General features: G+C 41.4%; 1 protein-coding gene across 1 annotated transcript in view; it reads right to left on the bottom strand.

Moving 5' to 3' along the window:
* Window positions 1–940: 940 nt before the first annotated feature.
* The window catches only part of MRPS5 (mitochondrial ribosomal protein S5), a 68,761-nt gene continuing 43,137 nt past the window's right edge, over window positions 941–26,564 (bottom strand). The window contains exons 6-11 of the mRNA XM_068402432.1: window positions 22,861–22,951; window positions 18,306–18,352; window positions 17,582–17,639; window positions 15,956–16,018; window positions 2,879–3,015; window positions 941–1,529 (exon numbers count right to left, since the gene is read on the bottom strand). Coding sequence (XP_068258533.1) covers window positions 1,305–1,529; window positions 2,879–3,015; window positions 15,956–16,018; window positions 17,582–17,639; window positions 18,306–18,352; window positions 22,861–22,951 — 621 coding nt within the window. The 3' untranslated portion in view covers window positions 941–1,304. The remainder of the gene's footprint in view (window positions 1,530–2,878; window positions 3,016–15,955; window positions 16,019–17,581; window positions 17,640–18,305; window positions 18,353–22,860; window positions 22,952–26,564) is intronic.

Below are 26,564 nucleotides of genomic sequence, written 5' to 3'. Positions count from 1 at the left end.
GTCTTTAACATCAGAACTTAAAATGTAAATTCCCAGGATGGTCTTGAAGTAAAGCAGGTGGTACAAGCATCTTGTGGCATACAGAAAAATGCCATGACAAGCACTCACAGACTGGAAAGCACAGAAGTTAACTCCTGAATTGTTTTATAGCCTGCATTGCTCTAACACTTTGTGATAAAACATTGTCTGGGTTCGGTTCCACTGTCTCTTTTGCCGTGCCCAAGATGAAAACATGGAGTTGTCAGGTAGAGCATTGTGTCCTAGCATGTGGATGCAGAGTCTGTTTATTTTCTGGTGGGACCTGGTTGATAGATCCTCTAACCAGTGAGCTAATCTAGCATCTGGCACGTACCTGGGTGTGCTTCAGTTGGAGATCCACTACATAAAGAGGTTTATTCCATCTCTGGTCAGAGGCTGGTGTATATTATGGACTTTCTCTCTTTCCTTTAACCCTCTCACAGCTGTAGCACTTTGAGTTCTAGGTAGGGTCCAAGACTCTATTGTGCTCAGTACCAAATTGGCAGAAAATGAAGTTAGGTCTTATCCCAGCACATGTGCAGAGGAGAGTACCGTAAGAAAGGCTGTACTGCAGGTTTTGGACTGGACTTCCAATGCCAGTCAAAACACTGCAATATCCCGCAGGAGGCTGTGGGGTGGCTGTCCTCAGATATTTGGGCTCTGCCTCATTTGGGGAACTCCCCCACTTGCATGAATAGCATTTGCACAACACCAGCTGTTGCTCACCATCACCTTGCCCTCCTTCCCCCTCACCAGCAGACACACAACAACGACTTTCTGATTTCACAGTTCCCCCACCATGAGTGAGCCTAGGGAGGGAGATGGGAGAGTGCACACGTCAACTCCCACTACTGCTGCTTGCTTCAAGATCTCCCAGACATTGGCATTTTGCAAAAAAGACCCCAACAAACCCACACTGAACTCATTCTGAGGATTCTTTATTGCTTTCACAATCTCATCTTTTCAGTAGTTTCCCAAGAGCTTGTGAAAGAAACATGGGATCTGTTGATTAAACACCATCTTCAGGAATCAAATACATGCATGCTTGAAGTCAAAGTCATGTTCACTGACTGTTTCCATCTGAACATCCCTAGTCGAACAGCGGTCAGAAGAATTGTGGGGAAGCAAACAGTGTTACTGAATGGTAGCAATGGGAGCAGCAATACGAATGGCATGAGAGAGCTACTGGTGCCCTGCACTGAAATGTAAGCTTAGACAACCTGTCCATTTGGGCTGGGCTTTCCCAGTTGCATATCTGAGCAGAAGAGACAGAGGGACTGAAGCTTTCACCATGCCGCCCGTCTGACATTCGCCCAGGGAGATTTGTTCATCCCCTGAGCTTCTTTCACCTCACTCCACTCCAGCTTTGTGTCTGGAACCTCATCTTCAGGCTCAGGATCCTCACGGACAGTCCCCTCAGGCAGTGCCACGACGATGGGCAGAGGGCCCTGCTCCTCCCGGAACTCCACTACATAGAGACTCTTCTGGTTCGCTAACTGTTGGTGAGTCTCCTGGGAGTAGGAAAGAGAAAAGACAATCAAAGCAATGATGCACATTGTTGGTTTACTTCAGGTCAAGTTACATGGTATATGGGCTAGGGAAAAAAAAAGTAATTTACTAACGAACAGTTTAAATACTGCGTAAATTAAATGACTCATCAGACTCATCCTCATGGGTTTCAAATGAGCTAATTGTATAAGCAGCAGGAATTCAGGTAACTAGACTGCAAATATATGAGCATTACAATGTCATACCTAGAGGAACTTGCTTCTGGAAAGGATCTGGCCAGAAAAGACACATCCTGATAATAAGGATGCATTGGCATGTCAGTAATGTGCAGTAACGTTTTTATGTCTTTATATGGACACAAATTTTGCTTTGACAACAGTAAAGTGCTTATTACTGCCCTGACAGGTAATATTAGCTAATATAATCATATGAATTTAACATTATTTTCAACTATACCTCTTCCTTGCATAGAAGTTGCTTGTTAACACTCAATTTACAGAATAAATGTCTACTGGGAACAAGAAATTCTTCCCATTCAGGGCAGTCAAGAAAACATACAAAATGAACATCTCAAAGCAATAATCTATACATCGGGTCCTTCTATTCTTCTACTCATTCTTCTCAGAGACAATGCATCGAAAATATATGACAGACTTCCTCCAGTCTGATTAACCTGAGATACTGATAAGCATCTGTAACTATCTCATTAGGCAAAGAGGATCAGAACCCCCTCCCGAGGCTAAACTAAAAATGTTGGCTAGGACAGGGTGACAGATTTGACAACTATAGGTTTGCAGGGCTATATTGGGAATGTAAGCAGCGAAATCCTGGCAGCTACCAAGACTCTACGACCAAATGAGATAACCAGGAACTTCCAAGTGACTGGACTGACTCATTCTAAGGCTGATGTTCAAAGGATATGATGCCACCTCCCTGATTTATTTCAGAGATCTTAATTATACTAGCGATAGAAGCAGCTGTGATGTTCAGCCCTTAGGCAATGAAAACTTAGAATGCAGACAAACAAGGAGCAGCAACCAAAGATGGGTCACAACTTCCTCTGCCCATGATTTTTCAAATGTCACCAAAAATACTACAAATGAAAGCCCAGAAATTCATATGTCCCCTGGAGGCACTTGGTTGTGGAACAGGCAGAGTTACATACAGCTGTTTCTGACTGGACAACTTCATACAGCTGCTGAGGAATTATTCACACGCCGATTTTGTTACTCTTTGGAAAATTACTTAATTTTAAGCCTAGAATATAAACTGTTTGACCACAAACTATTATAATATCAATCCCATTCTGTCCCTTGACTCAATGTATAGAACCACTGAGAGTGCAACCTACCTGTTGCGTCAAGCCTTTAAATAGAGCTCTGGTAATGTTAATCAAGTTTTTGGATCCAGAAACCTTGGCATACATATCTTTAATGCCAATTAGTTTGCAGATGGTGATGATAGCTCGGTGGCAACGAAGACCATACCCTGGTGAGAAAAAATATAAATTAGCATTATGTGGTTATTTGTAAGCATAAAACTTAGATAAGGAAAAAAAGAGAACTAAGACCCCCTCTTAGTTTTTTTTGTAACCTAGCATGTTAGAACACATTACATCTTAAAAATTGCGAAACCATTCTGGGAAGACCATTCTTCCCAGTCTTTGCAGCCATGCTAACATAAAGATCATGGGGTTTTTATACTAAACATACCTTACTTAACATATTGCAAAGCCAAATAAAAATGTCACCACCTATAAACTCAAAACATAAAACAATAAAAAAATGCAACCCGAAGAATTGTTTAGTACCACAGATTTGGGTAGTATTCCTTAGAAGTGCCATTGGCAGCTTTAGAAGAGTCTTCCACAAACATATTCCACCACCCCTGGGAACATTCACCAAACGGAAGGCAATTTCTTCCTCCTACTCAGCAGAAAAATGAAACTCTAGTACTTCCCAAAACAACTACTACAAATTAGCAGAGAAGCAAGGCAATAAGCTTACTTAAGAGTATTAAAAAGAAGCCATTACAAGGGGAGATGATCTAAATGTAACTGGATCCTGATCAAGACTGCGTCTTCTATAAAGCAATACCTACATAGCTTCAAAACTGCTTCCTTTGTAATTTCAGGTGACGAACTGCTGAATGACAGCTTCAGTAACTCCTAATGATGGTAAATCTGACTTTAAAGTCCTGGTTCACATACCATGATGGAGAGACTTAAACTGGTCTCCTATGGTGAAGCTGCTGCTCAAAACAACTGGTGTGCTCAAGCACTGCTGTCCTTTGGGCTTTCTTCCAGAAGGACCCTGAAGTAGAAGTCAATGTCAGCGCGTCTCATCGCCAGGGAGATTGCTGCTGGATGAGAGGCCTAGAGTGCCTTCCTAAAGCCTGAGACTGTGCTCAAGACCTCTACCAGACACAGAGCAGGCAGAGAAATTGGAGAGGGAAGGAAAAGGGAAGTTCATCTGTGGGCAATAATGCTCCAACAGAAAAGTCTGGTCTAAACACAGAGCTGCTGGGAAACAGAGTGAAGGCGCACTGGTGTCTCTTGCTGCTCACAGGCATTTGGGTAGTCAAATAAAACCTACCACATTTTTATTTTATTCAGCTCTTGGTAAGCAAAGCTTTGAGCAGTGTAAGTGGGGCTGAAGCTGTTTGCAAATTGAGGAAGGCATCATTGCATCAACTTACACCAAATTCACACATTGCAGTTGATCTCCAAAATGTAAACCTGTTACTTGTCTCCTGACAGCAACAGCAATTCCCCAGCTTCACAGTCTATGCAAAATATAATAGCCACTAGCTACCAGCCATGAAAAAGTCATGCTTGTCCTCTTCAGGTTACAAAAGCTAGCAGAATGCTATGCACTATCAAGAGAGTAAGACAGCAGAGAATATCAAGGTACTGTGCAGAGACATCATTTCCTTTCTCCTGGCCCAGCAACTGGCATGAGTTACACTTTCTTATTACATTAGTGGCACAACATGAAGGGCAGGGAATGGAAATAAAGCAGGTAACAGACTCCTCTGAGCTAAAACTACATGGGAAAGACAGCAACATACTCTCTATATTTCTAGAAAAAATTGAATCAAGCTTAAAGAACAAATAAGTGTTGCGACACTCATTTACTTTCAACTTACTGTTCAAAGCATTAAGATCCTCAAAAAAAGTTTGTGTCTGTGGAAACCACAGGCCAAATTACAAAAGCTCCTAACTGTAACAACTTGAAATTTGTAGGTGAGTGGGGAGGAGACACAAACATATTTCAAAACCCACAAACACAACAGCGTTTTGCATGTCATTTGCATCCATCTCCATCACAGAGTGTTATATTAGCTCCGATGCGTAATTATAGTACATTAGCATTAATTGCAAATGGTTTCTTAGAGTTGCCAGATTTTAACGAAGGAGTTATTTTTTGAGGAGTCTAGTTTTGCTCTCTTGCTCCCCAGAGAGACTTGTTTCATGTGGCTTAGCTCTATTACTCTTTAAAAATTCATTTCTGATAGCTCTAATGTATCTTACCTAAAAGCTGAAAAGCCAGGTTATTGATTAGTCCACTCTGTGGGACAGTCTTGCTGCTGAGTAAATGAGGGAAAAAAAATATCTATTCCAGTGCTGCATGTTTTATTGTGCCAATATGTCCCTTTTTCTTTTAGCCTATAATTGGAAAAGAAACTATAACCATCCGAAGACATTTGTTCTGCCATTTGAGAAAATACAAGACAAAGCCAAGTTTTAGACACGATTACATGTGAATGACCTCTGAAAGGCTGTTTGCCAAAGTTTCATTTTCAGTGACTCAAAGCATGTATATTCTGGTGGTTTTATTGTTGCTTTTCTCCCATCTCATCTCAATCAGGCTTCTACAGACTGTTAATACACGAAACTCAGAAGCCAGCAAACTAATCCATTAGTCACTGAACAAAATTTATTCCAAACACAAAAGGGAAGGATTCCAACTGCAAACTCCAGCCGTGGAGACAAACTCATGCTCAGACATTTTTAACTTGTCTCTGGCACTCACGCTGCCTTACTGCGGTTTAATTCAAAGAGGCTTATACAAAAGAACAGCATGATTTAAATGTAACATCTCACACTGCAAAAGATACAAAAACAACAAAAAGTAGTATTTAAAAAATATCCACCCGATAAACTAACACAACCCGTTATGGGCAATCTACATTAGATTTTCTGGATAGCCACTAACAAGAGATTGGAAATAGAACATCCACTTTAAATCCACACTGAGGGACTACTCTGAGTTAAGTTCATATTCCTATGTTCATGTTACATTACTTTTTTTAACTTGGATTTTCACTTGTCTAATATGTTATCCTGACTATATGATGGGGGTTTTCTCCACTTTGCAGGGATTACGAATAAATTCAAGAAAGGAGCATTTAAGTCTAACAGTGTCTTTACCTCTTCTACTAAAACATTAGGCTTTGTCGCGATCGTTTGTTTAGATAGCTGCCTGAGTCCTATATACAGGAACTGGAAATAAACTGCCAGCTGTCATCATGCAAAGCGAGAGGCTTCAGCATATGTAACTACAGAGCTGTAATGCCATCAGCAAACAGAAGGAATCTTTTATACTTTAAGTGAAGAGAGCCTACATATGCCATGGTCTAATGTGAAAACTATGAATAACTGTAATTTCTTACACCTATTAATTATAGCCACGGGGTATCAGTGCTGGGCTTCACAGCCACGTTAAGTGTATTTGACAAACTGCTTTGCATTTCCCCTTATTAATTCACACAGGAACAAATTTACACTACTTAGAGATGTATCAATGGGGCTAGCACAGTAGTCTCACAACTAATTGTAAAATCAAGTCAGAGATGAAGATTAAAAGCTGCCCACACTCCAAAAGGTAACATATTCTGCAGCACAGGCAAACAATACCCCCAGTAGTTTCTATCCAGCTGGCACGTGCAAGAAACAGGAGCGATCTGGCATGGCAGCAGACACGAAGTCCAGAGCCTGCCTCAAGTTAACTCTTGTTCTATAGTATGTCCACAAGTCATCTAATTGTTCTAAAATTACAGCCAGCTCCCACTGCTGCTATGAATCCTTCCCTTAGCTAACACAAAAGCTTGTCAGGGACTAAGGTAAAATCAGCAAGAGCTTTATCTGTATCATGCCTAAAAATTCAATTTTGCATAGACATATGATGTTACAGCTTGTTTTCAGGTCACGTGCACATAATGAAGTCTCTCTCTCACACACACACACACACAATCTACAAAATTTTACACACTAATCTATCATTACACTTCTTAATAAGGCCAATGATGCCTGCTGTCCAGAGCACATTGGATATAAGTTCAATTTTTTCTCAAACGTCAAACCTGTTTCAGGAAACGCACAATGTAGTTCCATCAGTTATAAAACAGTGAAAATATTCATTAAGTGGAAGAGTGTTTCCTGGTTTTTGGAGGATACTTGCATATATGTGAACATGTTGCATAACTGAAAAGGCTAGCAAGATACTCAGACAAGGCAAAGCACCAGACAAAACTGGCAGCAACAAGCTACCAAGGCTAAGGTGCTAATGTGACAGAACTAGACTTGTATTCTGACACAGTTTGGCATGATACTCTCGCAAAAAAAAAAATAGGGAAATAAGAACCAGGCAAAATCATCACTGAAGTATGTGTCCTCATTACCAGCAGCATGCTGTCAGGTCAAGAGCATTTTCCAGACATGATCCTGCTGTGGATTTGTTATGGCTTTAATGCCTGCAAGTATCTTCATTAACAACTTGGGACAGGGGAACAGAGACTGAAAAAAATGGATTCATGGTATCATCTTGGAAAAGGCTGCAAGTGTACTGGAGGTCAGAAGAAGTCAATGCAGGTCAGACAAACTGGAGACCCAGTTTGAAACCGAAACACTGAAATTCAACAGAGACAGATGCACTCTGCTTTGCTAAGAAATCAAAAGCACAAGTACAACATAGAGGAGACTGACTAAACAGCGACAGAAAAAGGATCTGGGGATTATAATGGACCACAAAAATACCCCCAGAGATCAACAGAATTATCCTGCTGCAGCACATTTGAAGCCTAGAACAAAATGCACACTTCATATGTTTTTTCGTATGGTGTTCACATAGAATCATACAATGGTTTGGGTTGGAAGGGACCTTAAAGATCATCTAGCTCCAACCCCCCTGCCACAGGCAGGGATACCTTCCACTAGAGCAGGTTGCTCAAAGCTCCATCCAACCTGGCCTTAAACACTGCCAGGGAGGGGGCATCCACAACTTCTCTGGGCAACCTGTTCCATCGTCTCACTACCCTCACAGTAAAGAATTTCTTCCTAATATCCAATCTAAATCTACCCTCTTTCAGTTTAGAACTGTTACTCCCCGTCCTATCACTACATGCCCTTGTAAAAAGCCCCTCTCTAGCTTTCCTGTAGGCCCCCCTCAGGTACTGGAAGGCTGCTATAAGGTCTCTGCTCCAGCCTTCTCTTCCCCAGGCTGAACAGCCCCAACTCTCCCAGGCTGTCTTGTGTTAAATGTTGCCCAATGGTGTTAACAGCTTTAAGAGGCCTAGACCCCAAATGCAGTGTGGACACAGGCAGAGTCCAGTAGAATGGCAAGTGCAGCTTCTGGGGAAGGTGAACAATGGAAGCTAGTGACTTCTGGCACCAAGAGGAGGCCTCCAGCTCCACCTAAAGGCTTGCCACTATGAAATAGGTTCACCACCCTCCAGGCTGAGGAGCAGCCAAATGTGTTTTCCAGCAAAGCATCTGGGCCAACTGACCCTGAACAACGAACGACCACTGAGAGGAAGCAATGATTGATAGCAGTGGGCAACTCCCTGCTGTGGGGAAGGGACACCCATCTGCTGACCTGACCTGTCATCTGGAGAAGTTTGCTGCTTGCCAGGGACCTGGATCTCAGATGTTGTGGAGAGACTGCTAAAGCTTGCCTGACCCTCTATTATCCCTTTCTCTTGTTTCACGAGGGCACCAATGATACTGCCAGAAGCAAGCTGGAGAGTATCAAAAGCAACTACAGAGTTCTGGGGGTTATAGTCAGGGGCATGGGGGCCCAGGTAGTGTTCTCCTCAACCCTATCAAGAAAGGGAAAGGGTGTAAGGAGAAGGACACTGATAATGCGGGTCAACAATTGTTTGCAGACATGGTGTCAGCAACAGGGTTTTGGTTTCTATGACAATGGGACCTTGTTTGAGGATAAATGGGTGCTTGGGAAAGATGGGATCCACCTTGCTAAGCAGTGCAAAGGTATCTTTAGTAGGATGGCTGACCTGGTGAGGATGGCTTTAAACTAGGAACAACAGGGGAGGGAGAGAGTTATTAGCAGCCCTCTAAGGAGTGACAGACGGGGTCGACGAACAAAGGGTCTGGAGTGATGTGAACAAAAGGGAAAGCAAGAATCATCAAAACAGGGCTTGAGTGGGGTCCCCTCCAGCATTTGCATGTAAGCAAGGAAGTGTCTGCAAGGTACTGTTAATGAAAAAATTCTTTCTGGGAGATCAGCATGCTAAGGTGCCTCTCTGAAGTGCCTGTACACTAGTGCATGCAACATGGAGAACAAACACGAGGAATTAAGAGATGTGTGCAGTTGCAGGTCTGTGGTCTTACTGAAATCATGGAGATGAATGGAGTGCTACAGTGGAGGAATGCAGGCTTTTTAGAAAGGACAGGTTGGAAAGACAAGGAGGTGGAGTTGCCCTTTATGTGAGAAAATAGCTGGAATGTGTGGAGATCTGCTCTGCTCTGGGGGTGGATGATGAGCCAACTGACAGCTTATGGGTAAGGATTAAAAAGCAGATCACTAAGGGTGACACTGTAGGGCATGTCTGTCTGATAAAGGATACCTGATTAGGAAGAACAAGTGGATGAGGCCTTCTACAGACAGCTAGGAGGAGCTTCACGTTCACAGGCCCTGGTCTTCATGGGGGATTTCAACCGCCCCGATAGATGCTGGAGAAACAATACAGAAGCTCTTAACCAATCCAAGAGACACCTGGAGTGCACTGACGACAGCTTCCTGGCTCAAGTGACAGAAGCCAAAAAGGAAAGGTGCTCTGCTGGACCTCATACTCACAAACAAGGAAGGGCTTCTTAGGGATGTGAAGGTTGAAGGCATCCTTGGCTGCAGTGACTATGAGATGGTGGCATTCGGGATCCTGTGAGGAGGGAGCAGGGCAAAAACCAAGACCACAATGCTAAACTTCATCCTCTTCAAGGATCTGTTTGCAAGAGTTCTGTGGAATAAGGCCCTGGAAGGAAGACGAGCCCAAGAAAGCTGGTCATATTCAAGGATCACCTCTTCTAAGCTCAGGAGTGGTCCATTCCAACAAGCAGGAAGTCAGGCAAAAATGCCAGGAGGCCTGCATGGATGGACAAGATGCTCTTGGCAAAACTCAAACATAAAAATAGGATGGAAGCAATGACAGGTAATCTGAGAAGAATACAGCTGCCATCTGAGCACACAGAGATGCAGTTAGGAAAGCCAAAGCCCAGCTGAATCTGGCAAGGGATGTCAAAGGCAAAAAGAAGGGTTTCTATAAGTATCTAAGTGGCAAAATGAACACTAGGAAAAATGTAGGCTCACTGCTGCATGGGGCAGGGGACCTGGTGACACAAGCCATGGAAAACCCAGGGAACTACTGGCTAGTCAGCCTCACCTAGATCCCCGGGAAGTTGATGCAACAGCTAATCCTAGAAACCATTCCCAGGCACATGACGTACAAGATGATGATCAGGAGTAGTCAGCATGGATTCAACAGGGAATAGTCACACTTGGCCAACCTTATAACCTTCTACGATGAAATGGAGAGCTATGGATAATATCTGTCTTGACTTCAGTAAGGCTTTTGTCACTATCTCCCATAAGATCCTCACAGAGAAGCTGATGAAGTATGGGCTGAATGAGCAGACAGTGAGGTGGATAGAAAACTGGCTGAACAGCCAGGCCCATGGGGTGGTAATCAATGGCATGAACTGATTGTGGCCAGTAACTAGTGGTGTACCCCAGGGGTCAATACTGGGTTCAATCGTGTTCAGCATCTTCATTAATGATCTGGATGGTGGGGCAGAGTGTACCCTCAGCAAGTTTGCTCATGATACAAAACTGGCAGGAGTGGCTGATACACCAGAGGGTCATGCTGCCATCCAGAAGGACCTTGACAGGCTGGAGAAATAGGATGACAGGAACCTCATGAAGTTCAACAAGGGCAAGTGCAAAGTCCCGCACCCAGGGAGGAACCGCATACACCAATACATCCTGTGTGCTGAATGGCTGGACAGCAGCCTGGCAGAAAAGGGCCTGGAAGGTCCTGGTGGCCACCAAGTTGACCATGAGCCAGCAACATGGTCAACAGCACCCTGGGCTGCGTTAGGAAGCCTGTTGCTAGTGGGTTGAGGGAGGTGACCCTTCCCCTCTACTCAACACAAGTGAGACACACCTGGAGCACTGTGTCCAGTTCTGGGCTGCCCAGTACAAGAAAAATGTATACATACTGGAGAGGGCCAAGGGCCATGAAGACGATTAAGGGATTAGAGCATTTCTCATATCAGGAAAGGCTGAGAGAGCTGGGACTGTTTAGCCTGAAGAAGAGAAGGCTCAGGGACTCTCATCAATATATATGAATATCTGAAGGGAGGATGCAAAGAGGATGGAGCCAGGCTCTTTTCAGCAGTGCCCAGTGACAGGACAAGAGGCAATCAGCACAAACTGAAACACAGGAGGTACCACTTGAACATCAGGAAACACTTTTTCACAGTGAGGGTGACTGAGCACTGGTGTAGGTTGCCCTTAGAGGCAGCAGAGTCTCTATTCTTGCAGATATTCAAAAGCTGTCTGGATATGGTCCTGGGCAGCTTGCTCTGTGTGACCCTGCTTGAGCAGAAGGTTGAATAAGACAATCCCCAGAGGTCCCTTTTAACGTCAACCCATTCTGTGATAGCAATTTTTTACTACGCAAGTTGAATGGAAAAGCCTCACTGGGCAGGGCAACAGTAGTATGTCAGCTACAAAAGGATCCTTCCTGGGAAAACGAAAAGGTAGTGGAGAGGCAGTTTGTTTCTCCAATGTAATTAAAAAAAGGAAATAAATTAGAACAACAGTCTGGTGAGTTAATATTAATCATAAGGTGACCCTGATTGTTCCTGCTTCTGAGGTTCATGAATGTAACGTGTCAGATGAGGTGGGAAGGTATGTCTTATTCTATATTCCACTACAAGAAAATAACATCTAATGAGAACCTTCCTTTACCATTTAGGAGTAATAGCACTATTTGTACATGCACGGTCAAATGCGTAGTTCAGTTGTGCTGCTGCTGCTCTGTGCATGTTTTTGCTTCATTATATCGAAGACTAAACTGAAGTTTCTTTTAAATGGTTATCTTAACAATTATATCTCAAATTACCTGATCTACCAGCTTGAGAGCTACTTAAAAGCAGAAAAACTGCAGAAACCTAAATGATAAGACAGTCTGACTCCATACCTCTTAACTTGTTGAAGTACTGAGGCCTGAGCAATAGGCCCCAAACCAAAGTTGACCTCTAGATGAACCTCCAACCACACGTTATGTAATATTAGTGTCTGATCATTAGTGAAATATGGATGATTATTAACAAAGATGTGGCTCAAGTAAAATAGAATTATTAGTGAAAATGAAAAGTCATGAGAATGTATCCATGTCATGAGAACGTATCTGTCTTTCCTTGCTTAGAGGCAGGCTGTCAAGGCTGCGAAACTAGGTGTCCAGCCTTGTCTGGGAACATGTAGTCAGAGCCAAATAGATAAAGACACTCCTTGAGCCCTGGACAGGCTTTGGGTGGCATCTAATGGAGTGAAACCAGACATTTCCGCATTTGAAGTTATGTAAGCTTGTTTATTCAATAGTATAAAAGCTGGACCCTCTTACAGCGACTTTGGAGACCTCACCTACAAGTGGATGCACTGCATAGGATCTTTCAATTGCCAGGAAAGGCTCTCCAAATCCTTGCTGCAACCAGGGCACCCCAGCAACTGCGGATCTGGATGATGGTAAAGTATTAAGGCAATTGGTGATGTATCTTTCTTAATCACTATGCTTAATTCTATGTAGTAATGATTAGGTGCATTACCTCACTGTGTTTTGCTCTTGCCGTATTATTTCCCTTATTACTTTATTGCTTTCTTTCTTTCTCTTTTGATGCTTTAAACTAAAGTAAAAGTAAGCTTATCTTTTGAACCTGGTGTCTGTGTCCTTTGTGCTGACCCTTTCTATCGGCAAAACACTTGTAAAGATTTTTCTAAGCCTGTGCTATCACTTTATGTTACACTGATTTAAAAATACCCTCACCCCAGAATCAAAAGGTCATCCAATAAAAATGGTGTTGAAGGTTCATAGCAATTTTAGATGCTTTCAAAATACATTAGTAACTCTGAACATTAATAATTATATTCTCATACTACTAATGTGACAGTGCAGGACAAGAATACCAGATACACAAAATCAAACAGTACGTCCAAAGTGTCAATGCTTCAGCTTACTCAAAGGTTGTAGAAATTGATGAATTAAGTAGTTAAACATGACAGCATTCTGACTGGAAAATTATCCCACGTTTCTGACTTACTGTAAGCTAATCATTAAATGCTCTTGCAGTTTAGGTCTTACCATAATGAAACCGAAGTGATTCACAAAGAACTAGCCATGTAAATGAATTAGTTTCCTATTTGTATATTAAAATTAGAGGACCAATTAGGGTGCTCAGCAGCAAACTAAATCTGTTTTCTATAGAACAGTAGCTACCTTTATCTGTCCTGAAAACTAAGTTAGGCTAAACAAGTCAAATCAAACCTTTGTACATAGAGGTCGAACTCAAAAGATTCTTTCAAAGAAATAAACTCATATCATCATTGCAGGTCTTCAAATCAGAAAGACCCTAGAAGGTAAAATGGCTCACACTGAAAACTGCAATGTGTTAGAAATAACCTTTAGCCCCTCAAACTACCTGATGCGTTAAAACTTTATGTTGCAATCCTGAAGAACATGACAGCAGTCACAAGGTTGCTCTGGATGTATCCCTGTCATTGTAAATGACTGGCAAAGCACATATCGCAACAGCTCTGAAGGTGAGGAAAGAGGTTGTCTTTCTGAGGTGCAGAAAGACAGCAACGTGTCTTCAAAAGGTCAGCATTCATGTAGAAGCTATTAGAGACAGCACACTGAGCTGCCATACTTCACAGCTATTGGCAGTGATTTAGTACCACTGTGGACTGAAAGGATTTTTAATTGCAAGTACTTCCAATGGACTTGTAACTGTAAGGGTATACTGAAGGAGAGTGACAAGAACATCCAGGGACACAAACATGACCGACAAATGATAAGGGAGGCAGTGATAAGAACCAAACCTGGTCAGTCACACTAATTGATAAGACCATGTGAGAGTGTGAGAATGTTTATTCCAGTGAGGTTATGACTGGGGACCTTGTCAATTGGGAAACTGAGGGAAAAGCAGGAAACAGAAACAAAATATATGGAGACACACACCTGACAAAACAAACATACAGACAATGACAAGAAACAAACATTGACACTAATTGATGGGCTATCAAGAAACTACAGGTGCCACTTCCAGGAAGATCAACCTGGACTTTGCAACTGCTAAGACTGTAAACCAGGGGAGACACAGACTGGGAGGGGTGTGAGAATCAATACTGCTATACACACCCACCAGTGGCTGGAGCAGGACGATGAGTCACAGCCTGTCTGCCTGGTGGTGGCTCCTGGGGGCGCCGAGCATCTATACCTTCCCCAATCCTGGTGTGTGTGAGGTGTGCACGTGTTTTCACCAGCAAACTTTAAGCTGGACTAGCCAGTGAGTACAGGGGCCTCGCGTCTGGGCCAGGGCATCAGGTGGGCAGGGTGTCTGTGCTTATATACCCAAGGGGACTTGTGAATGTGGAGTGCATGAGGGACAAGTGTGTGAGTGCATGTGTGTTGGCTAGTGAGCATTAAGCTGGACCAGCTGGCAAGTCGGGGACCTGTGAAGTGGGTAAGAGGGCCCAGAATCCGGGTAGGGGTGCTGGGTGGACAGAGGGCCACGCTGGTACTCAAGGGATCCGTGAATGTGTGTGTGCTTGTGAACCTGGAGAGTGCTGTGTGTGCCTGCACCAGTGATCTTCAGTCTCTGACAGCTGAAAAGGAGGAGGGGACTTGGCTGTGTTTGTTTATGAGTCCCGTATGTAGGTGCTGTTGAAGGCAGTGCCTTGTCTGTGGCCAGCTGTTGTCAGTGTCCTGTGTGCCTGTGTGTGTCTGTGTGTCTCTGGGATGCATACTCAGCTTTGCTACTGGTTGAACCTGCAAACAGGAAAGCAACAGTCGCATCCCTCAGAGTGGGCAGAGGCCCTGGGTTCCTGGGCACTGGGCTGGGCTCTAGTGGCTGGCCAGGAGGGTCCTGAGCTGGAGCAGCTGGAGGAGGCAGCTGCACATCAAACTTCACTTAACAGTAGCTTTGTGGAAGAATGAACCTGTGAGCTGAAAGCTACCAGGCATGGACTCACTACTACTCACATCTAACCTACAGGAATCTAAAGAAGCATTTGCCTGTACTACAACTGGGATCAAAGGGAAGAACAGCTTGCAAAGATGGAGAAATGAAAAACTGCTACTGTGTAACAATGAGATGGTTTTTGCGCTAGTATGGTGTAGGACAACAAGCCATGGTAGATAATCCCTCTATTTTCCACACTGGGAGCTCTTGATTTTAGGGAAAATAAAGCAGTAATGGTCTCAAGGAAGCAGCAGGCTGAAAGCTGCCCCGGCTCCAGCTCAGGACCACAGACAGTCAGAGGCAGTTGAGGGAGAAGGGAGGACATCTGCCCAGGCTTCCCAGTATGGGCTTAGGAGGGACAGGCACACAGCTGTGGCTTGCATTCCGATTCCCATTTGAAGCACTTCCACTATTGCACACTAAACTACCTCTGAATCTTGTCTTGAAAACAGCAATCAGAAAAAAATCACTGAAAAATAATGAAATGAGCCTATCAGTTCTCCAAAGCACACGTGAGGCATATGGTGGGAAAGAAAATCTGCTGGGTTCTTCTAAAGGCCTCCAACATCTATGCTATTAGATTAGACTTTTCCACATCCATGTAATTCAAAGCAGAAGGAACTACACTTAGGATGTGTGAAAGAAAACCAGGAATAGAGCTCCCACCAGTGTAAGAGGGACAAACCCCGATTTCCAGTAACAAAGCCACGTTATCAACAGTAGGTATTTCTAATGAAAAATAATTGATCATCTTCAACATTTAAGACATGGTAGACTAGCACCAAATGATCTGTCTCTGAAGTAAACAGACATTGCACAAATTTAACTTCTTCAAATAAATACCAGTCAGTAATTAATAAAACTTCAACATTTCCAGGCAGCTTTACTTACCTTTGTTTTGCTTCTTCATGCGGATACTGGTGCTTTTAAATTTCACTGTAATGTCATGGTAAACTGGAGGGGAGAAAAAAAGGCATTACAGCTAAATTCTCCTTTCTAGAAAAGCTTTAGCTCAGCACATTTAAGGAGTACCTTTCTTTTTCAGAACTGAATGGGAAGTTGGTTTTACTCTCCTCCGAGTTCTTTAAAGAGATGGGTTAATCTAGGTAAATTTCTAGAATAGATTAGGAATGTCTACACATCTGTGAATACTACGTTACTATTGTATACAAAACCAAGCTTCACTTGAAAAATATGAAGTGTCTGTATGCCTCCAATGGTCCTCATTTAGCTCTGAAGTGAGCTCATGTGGTACAATTTAACCTTCTTCCTCATACTCAGATTTTTCAAATAATTAAGCTTTTAACCTAAGATTTAACCTAAGCCTAACCATAGGCTTCAGTGTTCTTGGATCTTCCGTACAGAATATTTACCATTCCAGTCTTCCTGCTTCTTTCTGCTTCAAAAGGAACCCAAAACTGGTTCTATCCTCTGGTGGGTGGCTGTTATAGACATCTGATTTAGTGGCTCAGTCTCTGCATAGCAGATTCTAGCACTGAAGTCAAGATGGATCAGAGAGGATCTCTATGTTAAGTAGAATGGAAAGCATGGTGGAAATACCACCAGTTTTCAATCAAATCCCCAGTCTGTTTTTGTGAAATAATAATGCTCAAGGAATAGACTCGTGAGGATAACTGCAGTTTTGTATTTGTAAACTGAAGCTTTATTATACTGAATATTTATCTACACAATGACTTGGTTAAATATTCATATACTCTGTAAGGTACTATCTCTCAAAATTTTTCTGAAAGATAAGTGAATATTTGGTATACTGGTACCACGTCTGACATCTGAGAGGACTTTTATGGTATTAAATTGAATTAACAAAAAGCTACGATGAAACATCAGACTGACTTCTCCATCCCACATTCTCTCCAGATGCTGGGCTTTGTCAGCATACATGGATTGAGTCAACAGTCTCTGACATACAAAGGGGAAAAGCACAGAGGAGTTCACTGTAGAGAAAAGATGCCCAGATAGTACCTGATTTCTTAACTCAAATTGTGCCAGTAGACACCTAATCCTGCTAGTACTCACTCCCCCCGCCCCAATTTTTAAAGAGCCTGAAATACCATGCATTAAATATCCAAATTTTAAACATGGCAAAGGCAGGAGACTAGACGGGAGATAAATCTCTCAATATTTTAACAACATCTCGTATTATGTAATCTTAACTTTTCTTCATGGACCTTCCTACAAGTGTTGATACAAACCGGCATGAAAGTAAAGAGTAAACCACATATTCTTTCCAGGTAACGGTGATTTATTTCACAGAGGGATTGACAGACTATGTAGTCTGACATTACCACTGTCTAGCTAAAACAGTCTGGGGCTAACATTTAATACAGCATGCTGGAGAAACAAAATAATGCATGAAGAATAATACAATGCATTAGATCAGAAAAGTTTTAGTTAACATCTTTTTATGCTTTGTAACTAGTTGCAACCAGTTCTTATTGGTATATTAAGTACTTACTGAAAGTTAAAAAGAGTGTCTAAAAAAATCATAATACTTACTTGTGTGGTTCTGATACAGCTCTATAAAATGTAAGCAGCGTATTGCTTTATTCTTTGCCTAGGGAATAAAAGCAGAAAACACTTTTTCTTGAATTTTTCTGCAAAGTATTTGAAATTTACCATTGTTCAGTTAACTAGACGGAAAAAAAAAGCAAGAAAGAAAACTTAGGAAAACAGGTTTGCCACATGTAAACAATTTACTTTATGGAAATGAAAATGTTCTCTTTAAAGAACTGATTTCTCCTAACAGATTTAACATTTAAAAAGATTTCTCCATATAGTAACGACTTTATCAAACTTCATGTATTTTAGCATTGCTACTTTGACAGCTGAGTTGAGCATTACAACACAAATGAGACTAATGTAGATGGACAAGTAACACTTTGAAGTCTAAAGGAGGCTTAATAAGGTCTTTATGCATGTGTAAGAGTAAAATTCCTACACGCTAACTGTATAAGCAGATTGTATGCTATATAGATATTGGAAACAACTGAACAAGGCGGGATAGGTATAGGCCACAGAAAAGGGAGTAGAAAGAAAATGAAGTGTGCATTAACAGAATCTCATGGCAGGGCAACTTCATCATTTGTATGAAGATGGACAAATCATGTACATGGACTTGCTTCTTTGCATACATTACAGAATATACTGATTATTAAAAAAAAAAAGTGTAGGTATGAATTATTTGCTTGTCATCAAGCAACAAATAATTCAATCAACATACTTTCCGTAAAGCATTCATCCTGTCACCTGCTTTCCCCATTGCAAAACCTACAAGACAGAAGAAAGTCATTTTATTACTGAGAAATACATGAGGCAGGACCTTCAGAAAGCAAAGGGGAAAAAACAGAGAACTTCACAACCAAGTTTAGTACCTGTTATTTCAACTCCATTGCACAGATCATACTCTGAAAATGGTCCAGAGAAAACCACAGAAACCATAGAAAGTAACAGTTTAGGAGTTACGAATATCTAACAATTGGATGCCAATTGCTTGTTGTCAAATGAAAACAAATAAGGCTTAAGTTATTTCTTTTGTGTATTTGTCCAAACTTGTTCCAAACAATTGAATAGTGGTGACTGCTTCAGCCAAAAAAAAGTCCAGTCTTCTGCTTAAAATGAAAGAAGGGAATGAAGAAAAAAAAGGAAGCTGATGCAGATATATCAACTATGTCTGTACAAAGAGTAGCTCCAAGACCCCATAAGCAAAGACGACGACTGGGTTTCTATTAATGAAATAGAGAATATGAAAAACAGGTTTAACAGAATAGTGCACTTGCAAAAAATGCATGCCTGTAGGACAGAGAAAAAACAGACTGCCAGTTTACAAACTGCTACCCAATTCTCTCTGAACCCTCAGAGCTACTCCTATTTACTAGATGAACTGTGGTAGTGATGAAGAGATTTCATAGTCTCGAAGCATTTGCAGTCAGCTCAGAGTGGGGCATGAACTGACTGTATTGAATGAATATGAGGATGTGACAACCATTTTTATAAACTCTGTAGCCCAACAATGTCAAGGTAGATTGAATTAAAATCATTTAACTTCAAATCATCAGCTCTAGCTTTTTTGGTCTTTTGATGTCTCTGTTGTGTCAGCTGGGGCTGTGGGTTACCTGTATCCAAAAGCCTAATCCAAAAATCAATGGGATTGGACCCACTGGCCAACACTCACTCACTAATTTCATATAGACATTACAAGAGAAATGGGCTAGAAGAGATCTAGGAAAGAAATACAAGCAAAGAGGATATGACCACAAGCCTGGAGGCTGCTGTGGAAGAATCAGTCAGTGAAGCGTAGCATTTGCTATCAGCTGCCTCCTGAGACTGCTTTCCCTGTGTATGTATCATGCACCCAGAGGTCTCTGTCACCTTCTAACTTCTGCACAAGAAAATGCAAGGAAACTGTGTTATTCTTTTAAACACACACAGAGCACAATAGCAGTGTATTAATGCTGTGAAGTCACGCAATAGATTAGAAAATGCCAAAAATGAGGTCACCTGGGCAACCTCAATTTAATCATTCAGCACATACGGATCAAAGTGATAACATGTTTCATGAAAAAGCTTTTCCAAAAAGAGGTAGGAAGAGTTTTTTCAGAGTAGCATATCTTTCTGCTGGAGAACCACGCCTTCCTCTTTATATAAATTTTCCTCCCATCCAAACTGCAATTAAAATTGAGGAACACATCTGGACTTGAATCTTTCACATAATGAAGTTCTGCAAAACCATAGCTGACTGGAAATACAGTTGTCTTATTAAAGCTCCCACATACATCCCATCATCAGAGATATCTATTCAGCTCATAATAAAAGGAGACACTTTATACCCAAAAGGTGGATGCTCTGCATATATATTGAAAGAAGGATTTTCTTTACTAGAGTTATATAGCAATGCAAATGCAATTTCCTGTACTTTATCACCAATACAATACATGCTATATTCCTGCCTCCTGATAGAGAGAGGAATTCTCTATTATTTGGATTATTTACTTTACAGCTATCATCTTCTATTTTTTTAGCTGATTCTTCTTTTAATTCTGCACAGCTGTCTTATCTCCAAGTCCATTTGAGGTCTGATGGGAATTTTAATGTACATCAGTTTGTGAGAAAGGAGGAAAACTATCTCCTTATGCAGAAAAACTTAGCACATTCAAGGGTGTTTCTTAAATAAAACTTGTCCTGCAACAAAAAGAGTCTTTAACTCCTATTTGAAAACTGAGTGAAAGATAAACGCTATTTCATCAATAACAGAACTGGAAACATGCACGAAACTCATTGCTGTACAGGGTAACTGCATAGCTCCTTTATGCTGGGATCCAGGGCTAGTTAATCCAAGTTAAATGCTGCACTGAGATGGTTTGATTGCTTCTAGAGATAGCTTGGTCATCACTACCCCGCATACGTAATTGTGCTTAGAGTTCTGTTACAAGGAAATCACAACTAAACTGAACGCCTCTGACCAGTATTCTTTCTCCAGTCTTCGCTGAGAAAGAAAAGGAAAAAGGTCTCTTTTCACAGCTTGTATTATAAGATCCTTCATAATCTTACATTTCTTTTGATTTGTCCTATTTACTCCATGGTGTAGACAGCATTTCTATGGTTAGACTTCAAATTGCTTGCTGAAGAGACTGTTATAAAGAGTCATAATGGAGAAAGCCTACAAACGGGTCAAGCCACAGATCACTGAAATTACTACAAGACTGGACTCAAAGGGCCCCAAGTATTCTATTTTTCCCTAAAAGTGTAAATATAGTATTTGTAGGAAGCCTATAATCTTTTTTTTTATTATTAACTTCAATAAAATAAGAAAGCTTCCTAAGAGGCTGAATCAGAAGGAAATGTAGGGCCTTCTGATTTGACATATTCATTAAGAATTTCTGAATCAAGATGCTAGCTGAGACTACCAGTAAGCCAGCCCTATTTAACTAAAAGCAGTAATACTTCCAAGGAACTATCCTGAGACTTAGGGAGAAGAAAAAAAAAAATCAGCCAGATTTATACTAATTCTACCTAGAAATACTAATGCTAGCTAGAAAATAACCCAGGAAAACGCACAACCAGTCATGCTGCCCTTTGCTGCAAAGTGGTCACCGCTGTTAGAGCAAATGAAAATAAAGCCCCAAGAACCTCAACAACATGAAAATGATTTTCAAAACCAGAAAGACAAATCCACATCCACTGACTCCTACTTCCTTACGACTCTTATCTGCTCTACTAACCATGGAGGCCCAGATTCATTTTAGTCAATGTCCTGGTTTAGCCTAAACCAGGCCAATTTTCCTTTCAGTGATTTTTACTTTCAGCTAAGTCTCTTCTAAGTAACTGCACTTTCTGAAAGTAACTGCATGTTTTGCAGACAGTGTCTGCTTCTAGGACTGATAACACTCAAAGTTTGTAGTTATCACTGAGGCACCGGTAGGGATGTTATGCAGAAAGGCTCTTGCTATACTTAGTCTTAGAGAAACCAAGGTCACTGCTAAATTCCTCACCGCTTACGAGTGAAGAGCCGAAGGGGGGTCGCACCTGCAGGGAGGAGCGGACAGGGCAGGTGACCCAAAATTGACCAACGAAGGTATTCCATCCCATACACGTCATTCTCAGTATAAAACGGGGGGATCATGAGGGTCTCGCCCCTTCTTCTCGCCCTTCCTCTTGTCCCCTTCCTGCTGCGCCCTTCCCTTGCTTCTTCTGCTGTGTTTGGGTGTTTCTGCTGCTTCGGGCCGCTTCTGCGGCTTGAGCCTTTGGCCAGTGTCCAAGGAAGACTCCGTCCATTTTCCTGCTGCCCCCGATCCTGATCCGTGTATCCCTGAATTCAGTTCTCGACCGTCGCTGGGCCCAGCCTGGGCCTTCCCGGAGCCTGCCCTGCAGTGCCAGTGGTGACGTGGCCGACATCGGGGGAGCTTGATCTTGGTTTTGTATATATTTGTATATATTTGATTATTCCAATATTATTATTTTTTTTTTCATTATTATAGTTTATTAAAACTGTTTTAACTTTCCAAACCGTAAGTCTCTCTCCCTTTTCCCTTTCCCTTCGGGTGGGGGGGGCGGGGTTAACAGAGAGCATCTGCTACAGGTTTGATGGCTGGCCCAGCTTTAAACAGTGACAGTCAAGCACAGGCACCTCTGTGAAAAGCACACTCGGCTGAGTTTTCTTCCACCACCAGTGCAAGGGGATGAATACTTCCTGGGGCATGTCAGCCCACCTGCAACTCCAGGCACCTTTTGCAGGTGCCCGATTCTTTTCTTTGACTTGAGAGTAAACAACTACTCTCTGGAGCTAGGTGCCTAACGCTAGGTGAAACAAATGCAGATATGCATGGCTGAATACTTTCAGGCTTTAATTTTTTTTTTTTTTTTTAACATAAACAGCATCTACAGCAAAAAGAAACGGTGTGTACAGGAAAGTACAGATGATCCTTTCTGGTAGGATCTACCTACCAGTGGTTAGATCTACCACTCTAGAGTTAAACAAGAAATGTTTTTACTGCTGGATAATATACACTCCAAATCTAATCACATATTACTATTTTTCCCAATTTTTTTAATACAAAACAAAGTGTCCCAATGAATTCATACATAACTTGATTATAAAGCTTACTTTTATAGATGAAACTCATAACTCTTACAGGCATTTCAATATTGCCCAGTGGAAAAAAGGGTAATTTTTTTTTTTTTTTAAGTATGAAAAGTCCCTTTAAATCACCATGCCTCCCAAAGTCCAATTACAAACAACGATAAATTTGGCATCTTTCACATACAGTAAATGCACATACCTGCAGCCCCTTTACCATTTCCAATAGCCACTAAGGCACGTATTGATTTTTTTCTGCCTTCCTTTGCCTTCATACAAAACACATTTTTCACCTGAAGAAAAAAACACACAAGAGCATTTTGTTATGGCACAGTCCAACTGTATTTTTTTTTTTTTTTAAGAAAGTCAGTCTACCAAAAAGGAAATTAGAGGTCTGTGATTGAAAACTTACAAGATATACTGTCTTTGTCAATGGGTATCATCTGCAGAGTGGGACACTGGCTTCAAGGCATTAAATACATAAAGGCTGCAAAAATCTATACTCAGGCATGGAAGAAGTTACCTCAGAACAGTTTCATTAAAATATCCCCTCTGTTGTGTTTAGCTGCACAACAGATAATGCTCTAATGCCACTAGCTTCATGTGTGATTTCAGTCATGATGAAAGAAACATGGAAAAAATGGAAAGTGACATTAATAGATCACTGTCCCCCTCACATTTTAACATTTTTCAGAGGCACTCTCGGGAATTGCTCAAGGCTCGTTGTTGCTTTACATGGGTTAAAACTTAGGACTGAAATCTACTTGCAGACTGTAGAAGGCAGTCTCATTACTGAGATGACAGCTGCGAAAAGGAAGACTTCATTTAAGAGAGGGAAAGAAGCAAATAGTGTCTTATTCTCGGAACTAGAAATGTTTACAGAAGTTCTGCAAGAAATTCAAGCAGAGATACAAGAAAGCTGTTTAGTTTAGAGAGGTGGGACACAACAACAATTGGGGAGACAGGTGGCATTCTGGAAATCTAAATTTGCTTCTGCCTCTGCTACAGACTCCCCTATGTGACTATAGGCAAGTCATTGCTTTGTAGTCTCTCACCTTAAATGGTCTAATATATCTTCTGAGACCCTTTGTCCATCTAGCTCCTGTTCTAGTTTCCTTGGGTTTGTTTATATATTAAAACATGTATTTATTTAAACATATACATACATTTTTATATACATGTATATAGTTTATATACTGTATAAAATATATACTACATATAAAATATAACTATATAAATATATAATATATATACTATATATACAAATATATACATAAAAAAATAACATAGTGGATATTGCTTGACTGTGTTAATATTCGTGTCTCAATACCAGTCAAAAGATACAATTTACTTCGTGGTTTATTTCCCCCCTTTCTCTCAAATGCATGAGGGTCTACTTTCTTGAAGCCTCAATATGATTTCCATAAATCATAATAACAGCTAAATTAAACATGCATTGTTAATACACGAATTAAGCAGTGCTCTCCGCTTTTCCCTACAAGTAATTCTTCAGTAAGCTAGTCTGGTTGTAGCATTATACATCTGAAAGTAGATTATTATAAAATACTTGGTCATGGCTTAAACATTCTTACTGAAACTCACCAAAAAAAAAAAGCCCAACCTAAAAAACCCAAAAATTCCACTGACATCACTAGGTACAGATTAGGAGTGCGTGCTTCTGAAAAATTCCACCTTGCTTTCATTAAAATAAAGATGCTGTTAAATTCAAGGTGCACATATATCCTAGAGAGCACTTCAAAGAAATATCAGCTTTGCTGATTGCTTATTCCAAGCTATTTTTCTTTCTGCAATCTTATAGCTTACAATAACAAGTTAAAAAAACAAGCTCCCTAAAATGAAAGTGCCTGTGGAAATAGATTATTTACAGAAAAGAGAAAATAATCATGAAAGAAAGAAATGAGAGTGAAGTAGGGTGATCTCTCCAGGAGCATCAAGAGCATACTATTTTTGCTTCGCACATACTTTTGTCTTCCATTGCCAATCTCAATAAGTACTTGTAGGGAAAAAAAAGTTGGCATGTGCCTTGTCAAAAATAAAAGGTCGTGATGTTTGTAGAAATCTACTCAAAAATTATTCTTCTCCCTTTCCAGAAGGTGGCAATAAGGACACACGCAATGAGCTTCTCCAGAAGCCTTCCTAAAACTGCACTTGTCAGCTGTTTCTGAGCAGTTCTGAAGGAAAATGCGTTCATTCACCCATCGCAATCAGTGCTATTGCATCTCTTCTGAAATGCTGTGAAGGCCTTTCAAGCTTGATAATGTGCACAGGCAGCCATGACTGCTGGAACAACGGTGTCCTTAGATTCTCCCCGCCACAGCCCCGTGCCTCCTTACATCAAGGAAAGCAGTGCTCTTCTGGAGTGTGCTCAGCAGTGCTTCCCTTCCATCTTGGAAATAAAGCGTGCAGCTGAAAGCCTGTCATTAAACTGCACTGGAATTAATTAACACACAATGAATAATGGGCCACTTTTAAAACAGCATGACAGCTGAAAAGTGACTGAAACTAAGACACAATTACCCCTATTTACTAGATCACCACTCAAGCCAAAATTAAAGCCAGTTTTTAAAATTTGAAGACAGATGCATGCTCAACCTTAATCCCAGTGTACCTCACATTGACTGTCTCCCTGCATTCATTATCCATTGGTAATAATGCAAATTCAGCTTGCTTTCAAGAGCTGCAGGAAGAAAAGCGTGTCTCAAATACAAAATGAAACCACCTGAAACATTTATCAAGAGAAGTAATAGCAAGCAACAGTTTCAAATTTTTCAGGAATTGAAAGTGTGGAAATAGGCTACAGTCAGAGACAGGCTGCTAAAGATTATTATGATTTCAAGTACTTATCAGTTGTTACACTCTGTTAGAAAAAGGTAGAGGTTTTGTTCTCATAGAAGTAGAATGAATGACAGGTCAACTTTGGAAACCCTTGGAAAGTCCTTCTTTCTAGAAATCATATTCTAGTCATGATTTTTAGGAATCTGCCACCTCTGGGTCACACTCTTGACACTGCTATTGTTTTGCTGCTGTTATGCAGAGGGACAGTGTCTGCACAGGCTGATCCCCTCATGGCATAAGGTCCTCTGGTCCCAATGCTTTTCTCAGGTACAAGGTGAGACGAGATAAAATGAGAGCAGGGTGCAGTGCTGAAAGAAAACCAATTCCATGCAAGTGAGCTTAGAAAGGCTCAGGGACATAGCTAAAAGGCTTGGGAAGCCAGTTACCTAAAAGAATCGAGTAATAAACTTGTAAACAAAAATCAAGCCCTTATTAGCTAGATCATGTCCATATCAGCCTTCTCTTTGTGAAAAGCACCAAGGGCAGAGCAGATTTGTACCACAGTGACAGGACATCTCCCAGTTGTAACTTAAACCTATCATACCTAAAAATCAGAAATTGCACAAGCTAGCTGGAGGGCAGAACTAGTGTTGCTGACAAATGACAAGCGTGTCATATGATTTCCCTAAAACTGTGCAAATGGTGGGCAGTGGCACAGGCAGTGCTTCAGGAGAAGACAAATTAGTCTGTCTTCTGCTACAATTACTAAGACGTGACCTTCTCAAGGTACAGCTAGCTAGTGAATTTATCATTCCATACTGATGTTTAATGTAAGTGTTAGGGAGGGCCAAATTCAGTAGCCCAACAGAGGGAAGCGAGGCTGCCATAGCTCCATGCTCCCAGGTCCAACAAGTAGCAAGGTGTTAAGGGATGTCAGGAGTGGACACCACCTCCTGAAGCTCCTGGCCCAGGACTTTGTCCTGCCTGGCCACTAGAGTCCAGCCCAGCCAGGCTGAGGGATATGGCTGCAGGTTCAAAAAGTAGCAAAGCCAAGTATGTGTCCCATGGACACACATGCAGGACACAGACATGTTCAGTTACAGTCTGTCA

The sequence above is a fragment of the Nyctibius grandis genome, chromosome 1 (assembly GCF_013368605.1).
Source record: "Nyctibius grandis isolate bNycGra1 chromosome 1, bNycGra1.pri, whole genome shotgun sequence".
Taxonomy (NCBI): domain Eukaryota; kingdom Metazoa; phylum Chordata; class Aves; order Nyctibiiformes; family Nyctibiidae; genus Nyctibius; species Nyctibius grandis.
The sequence above is the reverse complement of the archived record's forward strand: the minus strand, read 5'-3'. Positions and strand labels throughout refer to the sequence as shown.